The sequence below is a fragment of the Anabas testudineus genome, chromosome 23, assembly GCF_900324465.2.
Source record: "Anabas testudineus chromosome 23, fAnaTes1.2, whole genome shotgun sequence".
In the NCBI taxonomy this organism is placed as follows: domain Eukaryota; kingdom Metazoa; phylum Chordata; class Actinopteri; order Anabantiformes; family Anabantidae; genus Anabas; species Anabas testudineus.
This window is the reverse complement of record NC_046631.1, coordinates 4,989,826-5,008,484: the sequence shown is the minus strand read 5'-3', so window position 1 is coordinate 5,008,484 and position 18,659 is coordinate 4,989,826. Positions and strand designations below refer to the sequence as shown.

The window sequence follows — 18,659 nt, the reverse complement described above, 5'->3', positions numbered from 1 at the left end:
TTTCCCTTTTTATAAGCTGAAAAATTTAGGAAATAAAAAAAGCTTAAATAACATTAATAACAGTAAGGAACAAGCACAAATAGGTTTTGTTGATGCGTTTGAGTGAAAGTATAAATTAGAAAAACAGAATGAAGAAAAGAGAAAGAGATGGTGCATAATAAAGTAGTTTCTGTTGTTTTAAACCAATCTATGGAAACTTTCTGTGGGGGGGTGAATGAGCTAAAAAAACTACACATAATTTAAAAATGTAAAGTTTAAGGTGGCTTGCTGGATAAAAAATGTTATTGATCCTGGAAAAATATCCGCCTTTTTATGATTTTCATAAAAGAGAAGCAGCTCATCAAAATAGTGAGAGTCAACATGAGTCTAAAATTGTAGAATTGAGCTGTGTGTGTGTGTGTGTGTGTGTGTGTGTGTGTGTGTGTGTGTGTGTGTGTGTGTGTGTGTGTGCCGTCACTTTTAACAGCTACTTAAACATGCAAAAGTTGAAGAGGGAGCGACACTCAAACGCGCATTAGGAATTTATCCAACTCTCGCCCAATTGTAATAACAATGCACTTGCGCGCAATGGTCACCCGGCCAGGGCCACTTCCTAAATCTCCATGAGAAAAAAATACCCCCTCCCGCGAAAGCGTCCCGGAGGGGGGAACGCAGCAGGTTTATGGTAATAAGTCTCCGAGGAGGAGGAGGAGGCGGCGGAGGAGAGCCACGGAGCCATTTTGTACTCATTTTAAACTCGGAGTGGGTTAACGCAGCCGCTGTGCGCCGTGGATACGCTGCTAGTATGGACACCGAGCGTCTTTTCCCACGTTAAAACTCCACGATGAGGGATAAAAGTAAGACGCGGTGTTGGGAGAGGGAGAGTTAATGCTTTTGCGGAGGACTTTCGGAGAAGTTGAATGGGATTTGGCTGCTTTACAAGCATGGAGCGACCGCTGTGTTGGATTTGGGTTTGTGTCCTGTTCAACGTGCCGCTTGCGGGATGTTTGGATATACACCTTTCGGATACTTTACAGCCCGGGAGCCTTGTGGCAAACCTGTCACTCGGCCATGGATGGACTTATAAAATTGACAGGACTTTATCACCTCAATTCATTCAGAGCTTTCTCCGTGTGGAGAGGCACGACGGGGTTATCCGCCTGTCCCACAAAGTTCAGTGTGCGCACACACCGAGGAACCCGGCGCCTGTGTACGTCAGGACAGGTTCCTTAACATCTGGGGACGCGATTCTGACTCGCTTTAATGTGTTTGTTCACGGCCAGGACTGTTTTATTAAATATAAAAGAAAGAAATCGTCATTTAAGCCAGACATTGACATTAAACACCTCTCAAAACTGGACGCAACTTCCTGCCTACCCGCAGGTAATATGCTTTTGAATGTAACAGGACTTTTACCTGGCTTTACGCGGAACGTCACCTTGTTGAAAACTGAATGTGCTGGAAAAGACTTTGGTGCAGTGTTCAGGCATGGGGATCTGTTCCTGGGAAGTGACTTATGCCTGGCGCACAGGGGACAGCCTGAGGTGAATTTGCACTGCGTCTTGCGCAGCTCTGTAGGCGGCCGGCTCTCTGTGACGCTGAGTTTGACGCTCGTAAAAGTGCCTAACCAACATGGATCCGAACCAGAAAAGCTCCAGAGAAAGTCTGGCAAGTTGTTCCACAGAGGGAAGCGTCAGGTAAACACGTCTCCACAGTTCCAGCTCCCCAACTATCAGGTGTCCGTGCCCGAGAATGAACCGGCGGGCACGCGTGTTATCACCTTGAAAGCAACTGACCCGGATGATGGAGAGGCAGGGAGGCTGGAGTACAGCATGGAAGCCTTGTTTGACAGCAGGTCCAATGACTTCTTTGACATTGACTCTCAGACAGGGAGCATAACAACCGTCCAGCCTCTGGACAGAGAAGTCAAAGACACACATGTTTTTAAAGTCACTGTGACTGACAATGGCACGCCAAAAAGATCTGCCACCTCATACCTCACTGTCACCGTGAGTGACACTAACGACCATAGCCCTGTGTTTGAGCAAACTGAATACCGTGTTAGCATCCGGGAGAATGTAGAAGTGGGCTTTGAAGTGATGACGGTCCGAGCAACTGATGGAGATGCTCCCTCCAATGCCAACATGATTTATAAAATTGTGAATGGCGATGGAGTTAACTCTGTGTTTGAAATCGACCCCCGGAACGGCCTGGTGAGGATCAGAGAGAGGCCTGACAGGGAGACCAGAGCTTACTACCAGCTGATTGTCGAGGCCAATGACCAGGGCAAAGACCCGGGCCCCCGCAGTGCCACGGCTACAGTCCACATCTCTGTGGATGATGAAAATGACAACTACCCACAGTTCAGTGAAAAGAGGTATGTTGTACAGGTGCCAGAGAATGTGGCAGTCAACACCAAGGTCATCCAGGTGGAGGCTACAGACAAAGACGAGGGGAACAACGCCAAAGTTCAATACAGCATCATCAGCGGGAATATTAAAGGGCAGTTCTACATTCACTCCCCCACTGGTGTCATCGATGTCATCAATCCTCTGGACTATGAGATGATTCGTGAGTATAATTTGAGAATTAAGGCTCAGGATGGTGGCAGACCTCCACTAATAAACGCCACAGGGATGGTGGTGGTGCAAGTAGTGGATGTGAATGACAATGCCCCCATGTTTGTCAGCACACCTTTCCAGGCTACAGTCTTGGAAAATGTGGCCATTGGTTATTCTGTGATCCACATTCAAGCCATTGATGGTGATTCAGGTGAAAATGCACGTTTGGATTACAGACTCACCGACACAACCCCTGGCTTTCCATTCACCATCAACAACAGCACAGGCTGGGTTACAGTGAGTGAGGAACTCGACAGAGAGACCACTGAATTTTACACCTTTGGCGTGGAGGCGAGAGACCATGGGATACCTGTGATGTCCTCTTCAGCCAGCGTCAGCATCACAGTGCTTGATGTGAATGACAACGTACCCACATTTACAGAGAAGACCTACTCGCTGAAGATCAATGAAGATGCAGTCGTGGGGACCAGTGTACTGACAGTGACGGCTGTGGATAGGGATGTGAACAGTGTGGTGACCTATCAGATATCCAGCGGCAACACCAGGAATCGCTTTGCCATCACCAGCCAGAGCGGCGGCGGCCTCATCACCTTAGCCCTCCCTTTGGACTACAAGCAGGAACGTCAGTATGTCCTGACAGTCACCGCCAGTGATGGAACGCGCTACGACACCGCTCAGGTGTTCATCAATGTGACGGACGCAAATACACATCGACCTGTCTTTCAAAGTGCCAACTACCAAGTGATGCTGAGTGAGGAAAAACCAGTGGGCTCCACTGTGGTGGTGATCAGCGCGACGGACGAAGACACAGGGGAAAATGCTCGCATCACGTATGTGATGGAGGACAATGTTCCTCAGTTTAAAATTGACCCAGATACTGGTGCCATCACAACACAAATGGAGATTGATTACGAAGACCAGGCGTCCTACACGTTAGCCATCATAGCCAGAGACAATGGCATCCCTCAGAAGTCTGACACCACCTATGTGGAAATCATCATCCTTGATGCTAATGATAATGCTCCTCAGTTCCTCAGAGACTTATACCAGGGGACAGTGTTTGAGGACGCACCTGTCTACACCAGCGTTCTGCAGATCTCTGCCTCAGACAGAGACTCTGGCTCAAACGGCAGGTTGAGCTACACGTTTCAAGGTGGCGATGATGGTGATGGGGATTTCTTCATAGAACCTTACTCTGGTATCATCAGAACCGCTCGCAAACTAGACAGAGAGAACGTTCCTGTTTACAATCTGAAAGCCTTCGCTGTGGATAGAGGGGTTCCTCCCCTGAAAGCAGGTGTTTCCATTCACGTCATAGTCCAAGACATAAATGACAATGCCCCAGTGTTTGAGAAGGACGAGCTTTTTATTGACGTAGAGGAGAACAGCCCGGTGGGGTCAGTTGTGGCCCGGATCACTGCCACCGACCCCGATGAGGGCACCAATGCTCAGATCATGTATCAGATTGTCGAGGGGAATATTCCTGAAGTTTTCCAGCTGGACATTTTCAACGGTGACCTCACTGCGCTCACAGACCTGGATTATGAGACTAAAACAGAGTACGTCATAGTGGTCCAGGCCACCTCAGCGCCTCTAGTGAGCAGGGCCACTGTTCACATCCGCCTTAAAGACATGAATGATAATGAGCCCGTGTTGCAAAACTTTCAGATTATTTTCAACAACTACGTGACCAACAAGTCCAACAGTTTTCCATCAGGGATAATAGGAAAAGTACCAGCTCATGACCCAGATGTTTCGGATAAGCTACAATACAAATTTGAATCTGGAAATGAACTCAGTCTGCTGGTGCTGAATGAAGACACTGGGGATCTGAGGTTGAGCAGAGACCTGGACAATGACAGGCCCCTGGAAGCACCCATGACTATTTCAGTCTCAGGTAATAAGTTTAAAAATATTTACGTCATCCTATTCTCAAGCTGTTGTTTTTACGTGTTAAATTTCTGTCTTCTCAGTCTTTTGCATGCATGAGAACATGCAGCCAGGGTGAGAAATTCTGTTAAAGATGGAAATTTGAGTCACGACATGTGATGTACAATTTGACTGCTTAGTCAATATGGAATTTTTTGTTGAACTGAGAACAAGGGCAGGTTTCAGCTGTGTTTGCTGCAGGCTGTATCCAGGATCCAGTTGTGCTGCTTTTGTGCCATTTGGGTGATAAATCTATTGTGTCGAAGTGGTTGGTTGAGGTTAAAAAAAAAGAAAAGAAAAGGGTGCTATTAGCAGGGCACCCTCATAACTGAGATGTTTGTTGTTGGATATATGTGGGTCACAAGTCACAAGTAGGAGCTGACACATGCATGTGGGGCACAGCATAAATAAGCTTCAGGCTTTGAAGGTTAGAGGCCAAAAGGTGCTGTAGGTGTGCTTCGAGGAGCTGTATGAACATCTTGTGACAAGATGTCTCCCGTGAGAGTGAAACTTTAATTGTTTTGCACAGTATTTAATTTATTTTTTATTTTTTCACACTTGGAACTATCTCAATTTTGAATGAAAGAGATGTTTGAGTTTTGCTTTTGCGGATTTGTCTAACACGCTTTGAATTTCAAAACTTTGCAAATTCAGATTACAAAAGCCCAAAGAATTAGCTTCTTAAGCAGACTTTGTTCTTTAAAGTTAAAGATTAAACAAATGCAAACACTCACATTCGCACCTAAGCTGACAGGGTAACGGCAACAGTACCGACAAGTGCGCACACACATGCACTTTGTAAGAAGGCGCTGTGACATTAATCAGTTGGAGGTGGACAGCCAGGATAAATCTAATACCCTGACAGAATAACTGCCCTATTACTTATTGACGACTGGTTGTTCAACTCTCTCTTTATATATTTTTTTCTTTCTTTTCTCACTCCCTCTCTCTTTCTGTGTTCGTTGAGCTCTCAAAGCACATTAAGCCTGAAAATGGGCAAGCAGCCCAACACAGCTAGATCTCCTCAACCCTCCCTCTTTTGGTGTCATCGTCTCATCTCGCCAAGCGAAACAATGCCCGCATATCGCGCGTAGAGCGGGAATCCAAACGCAAACCCACGTTCCCAGCCAGTCTAATCAGGTTAAGGTTGGTCAAAGCCTCTGCATCATAGTGATGACTCTAAATATTGCTCATGGCTATCAGTCATCTACTTCTTTTGGTGTCTTTGATTGTTTTCTTTTCTTCTGTGTTAGTTAGTGCTGCGCAACATGGTTCACCCATCTCCACAAGCCTCCCCCTTTTCTCTAACAGCATTATTGCTAGGAGTTTTTCTTATGTCTTGGACAAGAGACAGTCTTTTATAGCTGTCATAGATGACCTGCAGAGCATCTGAAGAGGCTGTGATTAACCACAATAGTCACTGGCCTTATAGCCCTCATTCACTCTGACAACAGTGACCTCATGTAGGTCCCACTGGGGTCCTGGACCTCTTCATTAGTTGAAGCTATGCACTCACACACACACACACACACACACACATGTAAGCATGTGTGTAATGCACACTCACATTGAAGAACAGCTCCACACTCCCCTCCTTTTTCTTTTTCTTTTTTCTTTTTTTTTTTTTTGGTGGCCCACCCCTATGTCAAGTGTTAGGTAACCGTTACGGGCTGATGTCTTGACCTTTTAACCTCAGTCTCAGCCTCTTGTGAGAGTAAAGCCTGGGGGGAGTGGTGAACTAACAACACCTTAACAGGCACTAAGAGACAAGACTGATTATGTCTCTGTGAGTATTTATTTTTATTGCAGGGTTATTAGTTTGATCTTTTTTCAGTTTGTTTCTTATGTAGCGCCTGTCAGGGGTCTGCATGGAGGATTAGTCAAAGTCCGATAAAGTGTAATTAAGACTCATTCTTGGGTAGGGTCTGGTTTTACTGGTTATAATATCTTTTAATCCTGGGTGGATCTGAGAATTTACAGTTGTTCTTAAAACAATATTATACACTGCCCATTTCTTGATAGACATCACTCTGCTACTGTTGTTGGTTGATTCTCTATTAGTGTCAGTACAAGTCGACCTCATTGTGGATCTTGTTCTTGTTCACTTGATCTGTTATACCTCGGACCTGCTTGGATTTATGAAGACCTCTAGTTTGATGTATGCTGGTCTTTGCAGTTTGGTTTTTGCTTGGAGGTCAGCCACACCTGTCTGCTCAAATCAGTACTGACGTGTGTGTGCAGAATCTCAATGTGTCACCATTACGTTGATTCTTGTGCTTGATTAATATTGTTACAGATGTATCCATTGTGCTTTGATTTGATGTGTTTATAGAGCAAACTAGAGATGAAGAGTTTTTCATTGTCACAAAAATCACACTGTCTTTATAACATCTTTAGAATTAAGGCTGCTCTTTAAACATGCTTTTATTTTGGCGAGCAGAAGCCCTGAGAATGTTTCCTCAAGCCCTGAGCTGAAACACAAGAATGCCCTGATAACTCCCTCCAGATACACTCGCTTAACACACTCTGCTAGCCACAACACTGTTCTATCTGTCCTGGTTTCTCTCTCCGGCTACTTGTGTTTATGCGTGTGAGAGACGGTAGCTCTGTGGTTCGATAGCTGAGGTCTATGTGTTCTCATTGTAAGGCTCTTATCTTAGCTTGTCAAATTTCACTTAAAACCTTTGGGGTTTTTACTCTCCTTTTCTAAAAGATGAGTATCTGTCAATTTCTAGGACTGCTTTGAGTGTCACACAGAGGTACAGTATTCCAGTCTAATACACCTGCATCCCTCCTTTCTTTAAATACCTTATTTTCTTATCTAACCTACTTCAACAGGTGCGGTTAAGTTCGAGCCCTTCATCCAGTCAGTGCCAGACTTGTGATTTCTCACCAATCAAAGAAAGCCTGCAGCGGCACAGAGGAAAACACTTAATTCAACATTTCAACAATTTGTTACCATCGTTACTACATAATAGGGCGCTCAAACCGGCTGGTGGATCGCCAGAACTGACAGTCAAACCCCCCATCTGAAGCCAAGATTTACCAGCGTTTGGCTGGCTTGTGCTGTAAATAGGTCTCCATTGACAGCAGTGTAGATAATTAGTGATTTCCTTAAGTGTTGTTAAAAAATGATGGCTTAGTTTTAATCATACACTATTGGACTTTTGACCCCTGGGGAAAATGATCTTGACAGGAATCTAAATTCACGCCAAGGAGTCAGCCTGAACTGACGCATTTCTTGTCTACGTCACATCGTTGTCACAGTGATGATTTCCAGACGCAACAACGCAACAGGAGCTCACATGTGGCACATGGAAGATGGTTTCATTAGCCAATTTAGACACAGTAGGGAGGAATGTGTCTTTCAGAGCAAGAAAGGCGCAGATCATTTGTGCTGCTTGTTTATTTGTCCGTATTTCCACAGCGCATTGTTTGCTCCAAGGAAATTGCTGCTTCCTGATATGTGAAAGGCATCACCTGATGTGCACTGGAGTTTCGTTGTATTCTTTTCTCTTCCTGATACCTGATAGGTGGGGTTTAGTGCAGCGAATGTTAAAACATGCATGAACTGGCCAAAGGTGGAGTTGTGTTATATCGTTCTGTGATATAGCGTAGCAGGTTGTTACTTAAACGATTAGGAATGATTGATGCTAAATCGTCTTTTTCCACCCAGGCTCTGATCTTCTTTCCTTGCTGTTGGTGAACGGGATCGCATGTCTCTACACGCACTCATACATAGCCCCCTCCTTTCCTCCCTCCTCCTTACTCCTTGTCCTCTCCCTCTTTTTCCCCCATGGGTCTTTTTGCTGAGCTTCCCTGGCATGGTTTGACTCTTAATCCCATTTGAGGAGTTGCATAGCTCAGCTTTTTAACATTTCTCTTCTCATCCGCCCACCACCTCCTTCTTATACACACTTTTTTTTCCATCTCTCACTCCTCATTTTCACTGAAAACATAATTTGATTTCAACTGAGCAGAAAAAAAGTTTTAGTTTAGTTTTGTGCTTATATTAAATCAAGTACAAGTTGTTGCAGAATGTCCACTGACAGGCCACTTAAAAACATTCCTTTGAAAACCACAGGTTTATTATATATAAGGAATGAAAAATGTAATTGTCTCTTCATTATGAGGCACAATTACACTTGTGAAATATACTAAACAGTAATGGGTGTGATGCATTTCTCTCCATATGAATTTTGTGGCTTTTCATTCATTCCTTGCAGCCACAAGATCATCTGATCTGGCAAGACGGCTTCTTGTTTTTTTTTCTCCATCTCATCTTTGGCATTCCTTTGGTTTCAAATAATTCTTTGGCCCCTGAAATATTGTGTCACATATGTCAGAAGACACAAGAACGCGTGGTGGGAAAGACAAATGACTCTCTGTATGAGTCAGGGGACAAACACGTTCCCGTCAGCCTTCTATTCCCGTTTTACTGTTTTTCCCAGGTAATTGCCTGACAAGAGAAATGGGACACCTCACATGTGCACAGGTGTTGTAGTGATGCACAAGCACAGACAGCGACAACATGTGACCTTTCACCTGTGAGATCAAAGCAGGACATGGGTCTTTACACATGCACACTCAGCCATGAGAAATACTCATGTACTTTTTTTTTTTTTTTTACACGCGACGTATGACCTCAAGCTGATAGATGGAACAGAAAGAGGGTGAAGAAAGAGAGAAACGGTGTTTGTGCAGAGGACAGATGTTTTCAGTGTGGCTAACATTCACTATCTGTGATGCCTTCTGGTTAAGACAACCATCCAAGCTTCTTGTTGCCTTTTAAAATCGGCACTTTATCAGAAGAGTGACCTGACCATAAGAGTCGTCATCAACAGGGGAAAAAGTGCTAAAGTTCTGTTCCCAGTGTGTAAGAGTGCATGCAATGTCTGTCCAGATGGTGCCTGTGTGCATCAGCTCTGTCTGCAGCAGCAGCTCATATGTTTCCCTGCAGTGTGAGATATGCTGCCATTCCCAGGCTTGGCATTCTCAGTAACTGATAGGGAGATATCCATTCATTCCTAAGATATCAGACACTCTGCTGGTTTTAAACTGTGGCTCTCATCACATACTCCCATGTCTCACCCTCAATTTACCTTTCTTCTCTCCTTCTAAGCGCTTTTAAAGAATCCATTCAAGGCTTGACCGTACATTCAAACCTTTCTAAAAGGTTTTTCTAAGTCTAACCAATGTACTAGCAGAATTAGGGTGGAAATAAGACTCAGTAGACGACGCAGTTATAGAGAACGCAGTTCGATTCATGCTTAGTCTTGTACATCCACCATGTGCTTTAATGTGTGCCTGCTAAGACATTGTGTGTGCATGTGTGCCTCCAGGTTGTAGTCTAGAGTTTTGAAGTGTAAATACCAGGGGATCAGGACTGGTCACTGTTCGACTCCACTGATGTCTGTATGCTCAATTACAGGCCAGAAATAGGAGGGGTTTAAGGATCTAAGACTCTGCTGATGCCATCCCACCCTTTAAGAAGCAACATGGCCACACAGTGACTGAATAGGTTGGGTGCTGCTCACAATTCTCCCAAGGGAAACAAAAAGCGACTTTGTTTTTAGATTTCATGTTACGACATTATACCCAGTGGAGGATGGCAGTTTTAACACTGAACTCCAACTTGTTACATTTCAATCTCAGTTTGTCCGATGTCTTAATTTGCCATATATGTCCACCTTTTGCTACTTGAACCACTCTTCCTACCACACAGTGTTTTGTTTCCAGCAGGAAATCTCTCTAAGCATTGTGCCGCTTTCTGTCTGTGGCCGAAGATTGAGCTAGGAAGTGTGGTGTATTTCCCATCACGCAAGTGTGAGTGCAAACACCCATGCCTTAGGTTCAGGGGTAAAAGTGAGGGTGACAGACGAAGGCTCTACCTTTTGTTTTTCCTTATGATTTGTGTTCAGTGTGGGTTTTTTGCCAAGTCTGTGCATGCAACCAGAAGCACACACACACACACACACTAACATACACACACACAGAGGCAGGGTTGTGTCTCGTTTACATGCTGCAGGACAGTGATTCCACCCCTCAAACTCCAACTGGTTTTGTTTATTGGAGGGGTCGCATTTGATTGTAACCTGACACACCTCTGTCAGTCTCTCGTTCTTTTTTTTTTTCATTCTCTCTCACCCACACGACACAGTACTCCCCTTTGTCTTTCTCATTGAGGAAGCGTCGCGGGCTGCCAACAGCTCACGAGTGTGACATTACATGCGTCATGATGTGCGATGACCAGATTCAGGAATGTTAAGTGGAGGGGTCTGAAGGTGTATAATGTATACGGTATGAAGCTACAGTGAATAGCAAGCGTGACAGTGAAGGAGAAGGTCAGAAGGAGGCAAAACAAAGAGAAGATGAGGAGCCTCCCTCCATTGGCTTGTTTGATGTCCAGCACTCATGCTGTGGCTTTTCAAGCTCAGTTGCTAATTGAGATGTGTAGGATTCCTGTAGGTAACCTTGCCTTACTTAAGATTTGTGCATTCAAATTTTTCTATATGGTTTCAGATCACACAACAGAGTAAAAAGAAAAGCTTTTTTGTCCTTTCAGGTGAATTTTAAGTTTTCACTAATAGCATCAAGCTCCATCAATGTCCTTTTAACTCTTAGGCACCAGACTTTACCCTGAAGTGTCCAGGCTTTATTTTAGTCTAGACCAAAGACCAGAAGAAGGGACCACATGATGGACAACTTGCCTGGGGAGCCAGGCCAGCTAACTCTAAGCAATTATCGCTCTTCTTTCTGAAAACCACCAATTAGGAACATCAAAGCACCACTTAGTCTGTGACAGAATGAAAATATTCGTTCTTCAGAACTGGGTCCTACACAGATCTTACTTGAGTGGACTGAAAGATTTAAGTTCTTCTAAGGTTCTGTGAAATTAACCCATTTAATTTCGAGTCAGGAATCAGGATCACTCACTCAGTAACTGATTTGTTTTTGTTGTCTGAGCTAAATGTGACAAGACAGTTTAGCTACTTTCAGTTTTCTTTGAGTGTATATGTAAATCTACGCATCCTGGCCTACATCATACTTCTACCATGCACTGTAAATTCACCCATACTAAGAACACCACTGTGTAATAGTCCTGTGTGCAATGTATCGGGCTATGTTCCTCACAGCTATTAAAGTTGGCACTGGCACTGACAATGCAGGTATTAGGATGAAATGTCAAACGGCTTAAAAGGATTGAATTCACTGGCACAAACAGACCAAAATCTGTTCAACACTAAAGTTGCGTTGCCTAATCCAGAGCTAAAGAAAAACCTGCTCTTCTGCAGAAATCCTGTCGACAAAGATAGACTAAAGCACAGATCTTGTTATGAGAAATTGCTCTGTAGAACAGTAAACAATGAATATTAAAGCTATTCCAAGCTCTTTGCAATAAGTCCCATCTTAAAAAAGACCCACATATGCTTTGTGAGTTACTGTTGAAGGAAAACACGACAATCTGCAGCTTTCCTGAAATCTGACACCCTCTCATAATTATCCTTCTTTAAAAAAACTCCTTGATTGGGGTTTAACACTGATCCTCTGTGAGTGTTGATCTTGGACTCCATAGAAAGACTTAATGCCAGACTGTGTTCACAGAGGTGTCAGTTTTAGTCATTTCCCCTTCAGCCAGAGAAGGAGCTGGTGACAGGTGTAATCATGACAGTTAATAGCTTGTGTGTGGGAACCTGTTGATACTTGCTTGGCTCCCAAATTGTTGTCCCCTTTTTTTTCATCTGTCAGAAACCACTTGACTTTCCTGAAATGTCATATTTTGGTGAACTTGCTTTCCTGTCGAAGTTACTTGTGGTGCAGATGCATTTTAGTCCTTGGATGTGTACTGAAGTGGCTACCGGTGCTGCAGAGTTAGAGCAGTGTTGCAGTGTGTTGTCAAGTTTATGGCTTTCTTTTTTAGTGGCATTATTGAAGTCGTGGCAGCATCAGTCCCTTTAACTTTTGGATGCATTGCCAAGGAATTTGTTACACACTATTCATGTTCCCCTCAGGATGAATTAGAATAACTATAGTACGTATAGTACAATCTAGTGCATTAGTCTAGTTATGATAAAATACCCTCTAAAGTCCTGACATCTTTGTCTGCCTTGGCCACAAATATGTAAATATTAGCATGCTAACACATTGTATTACAGTGTGCAGTGTAAATACACCTAACATCAGCATGTTAGCACCGGCAGTCTGAGGATGTTCACATGTTGACATATCTCACAGAGCTGCTACATGACTTTGTTTTTTTTTTTTTTGCAGGCATCTGGCGTATGCATTATGGTTTTTGTTGCTCTCTGGTGTTCTCTGGAAGGACAATCTTGTTCCTTCTGGGGAGGTCAAGCACAAAAGAATTCAATGTCTTGCTCACAGGCACTTCAGCGGCCTGCATGTTTGCTGTCATCAGAGGCAACTGCTGTCATCATGCGTGTCACGTTACGGCCTCCTGTCAGCTTCTGTTCTGTTCTGACGGCGCCTTTCTTTTGTCAGTTTGAAACGGAAACACACACACGCACTTGCATATTAACACCAACCAAACAGGCATTTAGCATTGAGTACAGATGCATCTATTCAAATCTTGCAGTATATACAATACAGAGCAAACTCACAGTGTTTGCAGGCAAAGCATACACTGCACCCTAGGTCACACTTCACTCCTACAGGCAGAGCAGCTTAAGCCTCTGTAAGCATTTGAGAGAAACAGGCTTGAGACGTGCGGATTGAAGGTTTGTATGTTTTCTACAACCCTTCAGGCCTCGTCTTTTAACAGAGGAAAGACACAGAAACGTAGATGTAGACAGAGGCAGCGCAGAGGTGTATTAGGTTTGAGCTGCCTTTTGATGGAGTGTCAAGATGCTCTTTTGAACTGAGGCATCCTCCTGTTACACTTTGGATAGGGTGACTCATGTGCACAGTCAAAAACACATATGTAAACTGTACAAAAGCATGCACATGCATATGCACGTATGCACACAGCATACAGTAGCCCTTCTCTCTGTCATGATCAGAGAGCAGCTGTGGACTGTGCAGTGGCCGACCTCTTCCCCTCGAGTAAAGGCTAAAATTCGCACAAAGATCCCTTCCACCTTTTATATGCCACACAAAAAAACTAACCTCTCCCTCCCAGTTGGTCTTCAGTTACACATGTATCAAAGAAGAATAAGAAGTAGAATCTGCTTCATCCTTTAGGCAAAGATTTTTTTCACACTGCCTTAGATAGAAATAGATTTTTATGAAGCACATTTATGTTAACTTTTACTGCCTTTATTTAGATGTTTGCATTATATATCCAGCTGATTGTGTTCTAATTGTAGCTTTGTAATTTTACTACTAATATAAGGGAAACATTAACATTTGTGAGTGCACAGTATCCTCTCCCATAAAGACATATTATATAAGTGTTGTTGACATCAACAAACACTTGAATGTTTTTAAATTCTTGTAAATGCTAAATTGGGGTTTTCAGGATCCACAATACTCCCCTCTGTCTCTGCTCATCCCATGTGATGTTTGAAAATAGCATACGTGCTGCTGTCCACCTTGAACAGCCACTTATCAAATTAAATCCTGGGCTACAGAGAGGAGCTGCTTGTCTGTGTGCATGATAAAGTGATAAAAGGACATTTTCAGACTGGAAAGAAAAACTTTGGGCCTTAATATTTCTCTTCTGTGACTGTGATGTATTCTCCCTTCTCTTGTATTCGAGATGCTCTGCAACAAAGTGGGATGTTAGCCCGTCTGCTGTGCATTCCCCGTACACTCTGCACAAGGTCATCTAAACCACTACTAGAATCAACTTCCAGTAATCTGTAGTGTAGCCTTGAGTTCTTAATAGGCTTTAATGGTTGTAGGACTGCTGTTGCCCCTTAGTGCTGTAATAAGAAGGTATGTCTGCTTTCTGTCAGGTCAAAACATTACCTGATGAGGTAGTGCAGGTTTAGGGGTCATGACCTCAGATTATAGTCATCTCTGCTTTAGCCCCAGGGAGGTCACACAGGCTAAGAAGGCAGATGAGGGCAAAGTGGCTCGTAACAGTGGTCTTATCTGACTAAACCTGCATTTCACTGCTGGGTCATCTGGACTGTCACTCTCTTAGCTTCCACGTGTCTTACAGCGGACAATGTCAGTGTTTCTTGAAACTCAAGGATAGACAAAGGCCCTTTCTGAGACTAGGTTATTGCTCATATTTTGCTTAATATTTGCAATTTCATGCCTGCAGCTAGCAGCAGTGATTTAAAAAAAAAGATGTGTTAACCTGGAAAAAAGTGGAATCAAGACACTTTGCATTTAAGTAAGTTTGTGGATTGTGGATGTTCATCATCACTCGCAAAATAGGACTCTAGACTTGAACTTGGGTCTATTTTGGAAGATCTGCCACCCAACATCCAGCTTTTTGTTAGAAAATTCATTCACACCCATTCCAAAAAAATATTATTGATTTCATATCCAAAATCAGTTCTTAGGAAAACATGGTTTGGAAAAAAATATATTTACACATCAGAATAATGATTTACAGGCTTGTTTCTCAGTGCCTGAGGAATTTCCAGTTCAGGGATGGTTTCCTCTATTAAAACTGTGAAGTAAAGCCAAGGCAGGTAGGGAATTCACATTTCAGTCTTATGTGACCACGCCCAGGGTTGAGACAAACAAAAGTTCACAGTTGACTTTCAGAAGTCAAGCAGCATTTGCATCTGATCTTCCTGCACACAATGTCGTTTCCCATGCTTAGTTTTAACATGTCAAATGTGTAAATGTGTTTCTGTGTTTAAATGCTGATTGCCATTCTACAGCCGGTCCTCCTGCAGCCATAGTAGCTTTGTGTTGTAGGTGTGAAGTGATTGTCCCAATGTGTTAAGAGTCACACGGGTTATAATGGGCTCACAGGACAGGGGATTTCAATGGGGACCTTTGATCGCGGGTTTCATTGTTGGTTGAGTACTTTGAAGAACCTTCTTTGGGACAGAAATTGTATGTGAGACTGAAAATCCAATTTGAAGTGTCTGTTTTCTGTCGTGGTTAGTTTTAAAATTTAATTTTGGGATAACATTTAAAATCAAGTCACCAGTCTCAGCTTGTCTATTACTCTACACGAGCGCTCGGTGTTGGGTTTGCAGCCATTTCATGGTTTGGGTTTTGGGACCAAGGTGAAGCTCCACCAAGTCCAGTGATGTGAGGAATGACTTAGTTCAGCTCCAAAGTCCAGGGGGTACGGTTACTTTACTGGGGGTCCTGGCCAACAGCTGGCTGTCCATGCCTTGCATTCTGCTGCCCTCGAACACATTCATCACCTCACTTAAACATATCTAATATGTGTATGCATTCCTGTATAGCTGTAGAATGGCTTTTCCAAATACCGTGATTAGGATGGAAGCACTGTTTAAATGCAGTCCACGTAAATGTTTGTGGGAAAGAGCATAGGACTGCAGACATGTATGTGCACTTTATTTGTCAAATTAGTCAGTCACCAGAGAATTAATCAACAACAACTTTAGATTTATCTTCGTGTTTCCAGCTTCTCCTCCCCTGATTGGTTTACCTTTCTAACACGTCCGGCTAAATGCGCTAAGGTGAAACTGATATGAGTCAAGGCCTCTCAGTCTTGTAAGACAGTATCCATAAAATCTGATAGGAGAACTGTGGTTAGTTTTTGTGGTTTTGCTTCAGGGGGGAGTTAGTTTACAGCTGAGGTGATCATCATTTGCCACATTCACATATACACTTATACATGATCAGCCTTGTGCTGCCATCCATACCTGCTTCCTGTAGTCACTCAGCCAGTGCCGTCCAGAAGGCTGCACGGATAATGAAATGGAAATGGTCTATTATTACTAAAGCGATGACAGCAGCCGTGGGCAGGCATCGCACACTGGCATACCTGTGGCATTGCGTAAGTGGAGCTGTTTTTTTTTGGAAACACTATTTATTCTCCGATAGTATATCCCATGTTCTCTTCCTGTGTGGTTATTTGATTTGTCCTGTGATCCTCACATCACAGTTAATCTAATTAACTCCTCTTTTACTCAAGCAATATGAAAATAGTTTGAGAAGCATTCACAACAAACTACACACACTCCTATCTTTCTGTTTCTGTGGAAAGCTATAGACCTCCCACCTGGATTGAACCACATTGGTAAAAATACAGGGTCAGTAGATAACACATACTCTCATTCACAAACACACACACACTTGTATCTTGCTAGGAGTCATGTTTTGCATGTCTTCCATAGACCTCTCTCCTTTATTTATAGTCTCCACATTCCAGCTTCCACCAGGAATCACCTGCAAGCCAAACCAAGAAGCATCATTATAATTAGATGAAGAGCTCCCCATCAGTGTGTGTGTGTGCATGTGCAGTCTTGCCGCTTTGCCTACATGCAGTGTGTGTGTGTGTTGGCGAAAGATCTTTATATACATGCTCCAAACAGATGAGGAAGATGACCCTGTAGAAATACCTGAGGTGACTGTCTGCAGCATTTCCACTTGCTTATAGCGAGCAAAGTTTGTTTCTCCTGTCTTTCCCGCTCCTCTTAGAAGCATCAAAACGTGCCCTAACATGATCTCAAAACTTCAAAAACCTCCATTTTTTTTGAAGCACAGAAATGTACTGTATTTGTGATTGATTGAGGTGCAGACAGTAATTCATGGGACGATTAAAATTTGTCTCTTTGGGGGCCGACTGAATAGCTGGGTGATGTTTGGGGCGTGTCCCTGCAGGTTGAGTTGAAGTCAAAATTTACTGTTTCCCCACCCTAATAAATCCTCCTTTATGGGTGGGGGTGGGGGTGAGGTGAGCAAATAGCAGTATGAAGAGAGGCAGAGTAATTTAAGGTGAATTTGTAATTCCACAGAGGCGGAAATACTTGCCATTAGTTTGCTTGCAGTGAATGAACAAACAGACAAATATTGTCTAAAGGAGAGGGATGACTAATACAACGTTGTACTTAATAACAATGTAACATTGGGAAAGAGGAAGACACGTGTTGAAAGTTGTCTTATGTGATGTAAAACAGAATCTCTACATTTCCAGGATGCTTTCAGTCTTTCAGAACCCATTAAAATAAGACGCCAGAGATGCTGTTATTAGCTATATTGTGTGTTGACAGTAATTGCTACCTTAATTTCAACAAGGAATTTGTCAAGTTCAGTGAGGACTGTGGGACCACCCATGCTAAAAACCAATGCACATGTCCACCAGACAATAAAGCTCATTTTCTATTTGAAATTAGTTTGAGTATAGTTATCCAACATTATGTGCAACATCTTTGGTGTTTACTATATAAAAGAGGTGCAAATAAAACTTTATCCGTGACTATTTTATATCCAGATTATTTTCTTTTACTGATTAATTGGTTTCTGTGAACTGTGTTGTAGGTCTAGCAAAGGCCTTGAAATAGCTTGTTATTTCCAACTAACAGGGACTGTTTCGCATTTTTACTAGTTAAATCACTACAAATTATAATTTTCTGCTAATTTTTCTGGCAATTGATAATTTGGCCCTTAATTGTAGCTGTAGTTTCGGATGTATGTGCTATAGGATCTACCAGCCCCATTAAGCTTTTTAATTTGCATTTACATATACAAATAACTGAGTATCAGAATTGTAATGAGCCATCTCTGTAGGTGCAGGAAACAAAGGACAAAACCTTTCATGTAATTTTGAGTTACAAGCAGCTTCATCTCAGATTTTGCTGTAGATGAAGTTTTGTTTGTTTAATCATGTGACTGCGCCGCACATACAAGTTATCTGCAAATATAACAACTTAAAATGACTTGAAATCTCACCAGTAGTTTATTGTTTGGCCATAGTAGCAAATGCAACAAAAACAGGAATTAGTTATTTTATTAATTAGTGTAAAAAAAAAAAGACCTCAAGGAATTGCTAAATGCTATTGCCTAATGCAGAAACTGGAATACAGAAAGCTAGGGAGATTCTCCAGAAAGAAACTGATACGTCTCACTACCTCCCTCCTTTTCTTTTCTGAAGCTGACTCATTACCACACCATTCTTGTCAGCCTTGTCACCAGGGACAATGCAGTGACATTTAAGTGACCCTCTAGAGAAGAAAAAGGCAGGAGAGCCAGAGAGAAGGAATGGGGTAAATAGAAGAGACGCAGGAGGAGAAAGATACAGGATGGGAAGTTCTGTGATAAGAGTTAAAA

General features: G+C 42.9%; 1 protein-coding gene across 7 annotated transcripts in view; it reads left to right on the top strand.

Annotated features, from left to right (window-relative positions):
* The first annotated feature begins 625 nt into the window (after window positions 1–625).
* The window catches only part of celsr1a (cadherin EGF LAG seven-pass G-type receptor 1a), a 64,970-nt gene continuing 46,936 nt past the window's right edge, over window positions 626–18,659 (top strand). For 3 of the 7 annotated variants that reach the window (XM_026361833.1, XM_026361835.1, XM_026361831.1), the window contains exon 1: window positions 626–4,458. In XM_026361833.1, the coding sequence (XP_026217618.1) occupies window positions 900–4,458 (3,559 nt within the window). In that variant the 5' untranslated portion in view covers window positions 626–899. The remainder of the gene's footprint in view (window positions 4,459–18,659) is intronic. The other 4 variants (XM_026361836.1, XM_026361832.1, XM_033325856.1 and 1 more) reach the window with 2 other exon arrangements.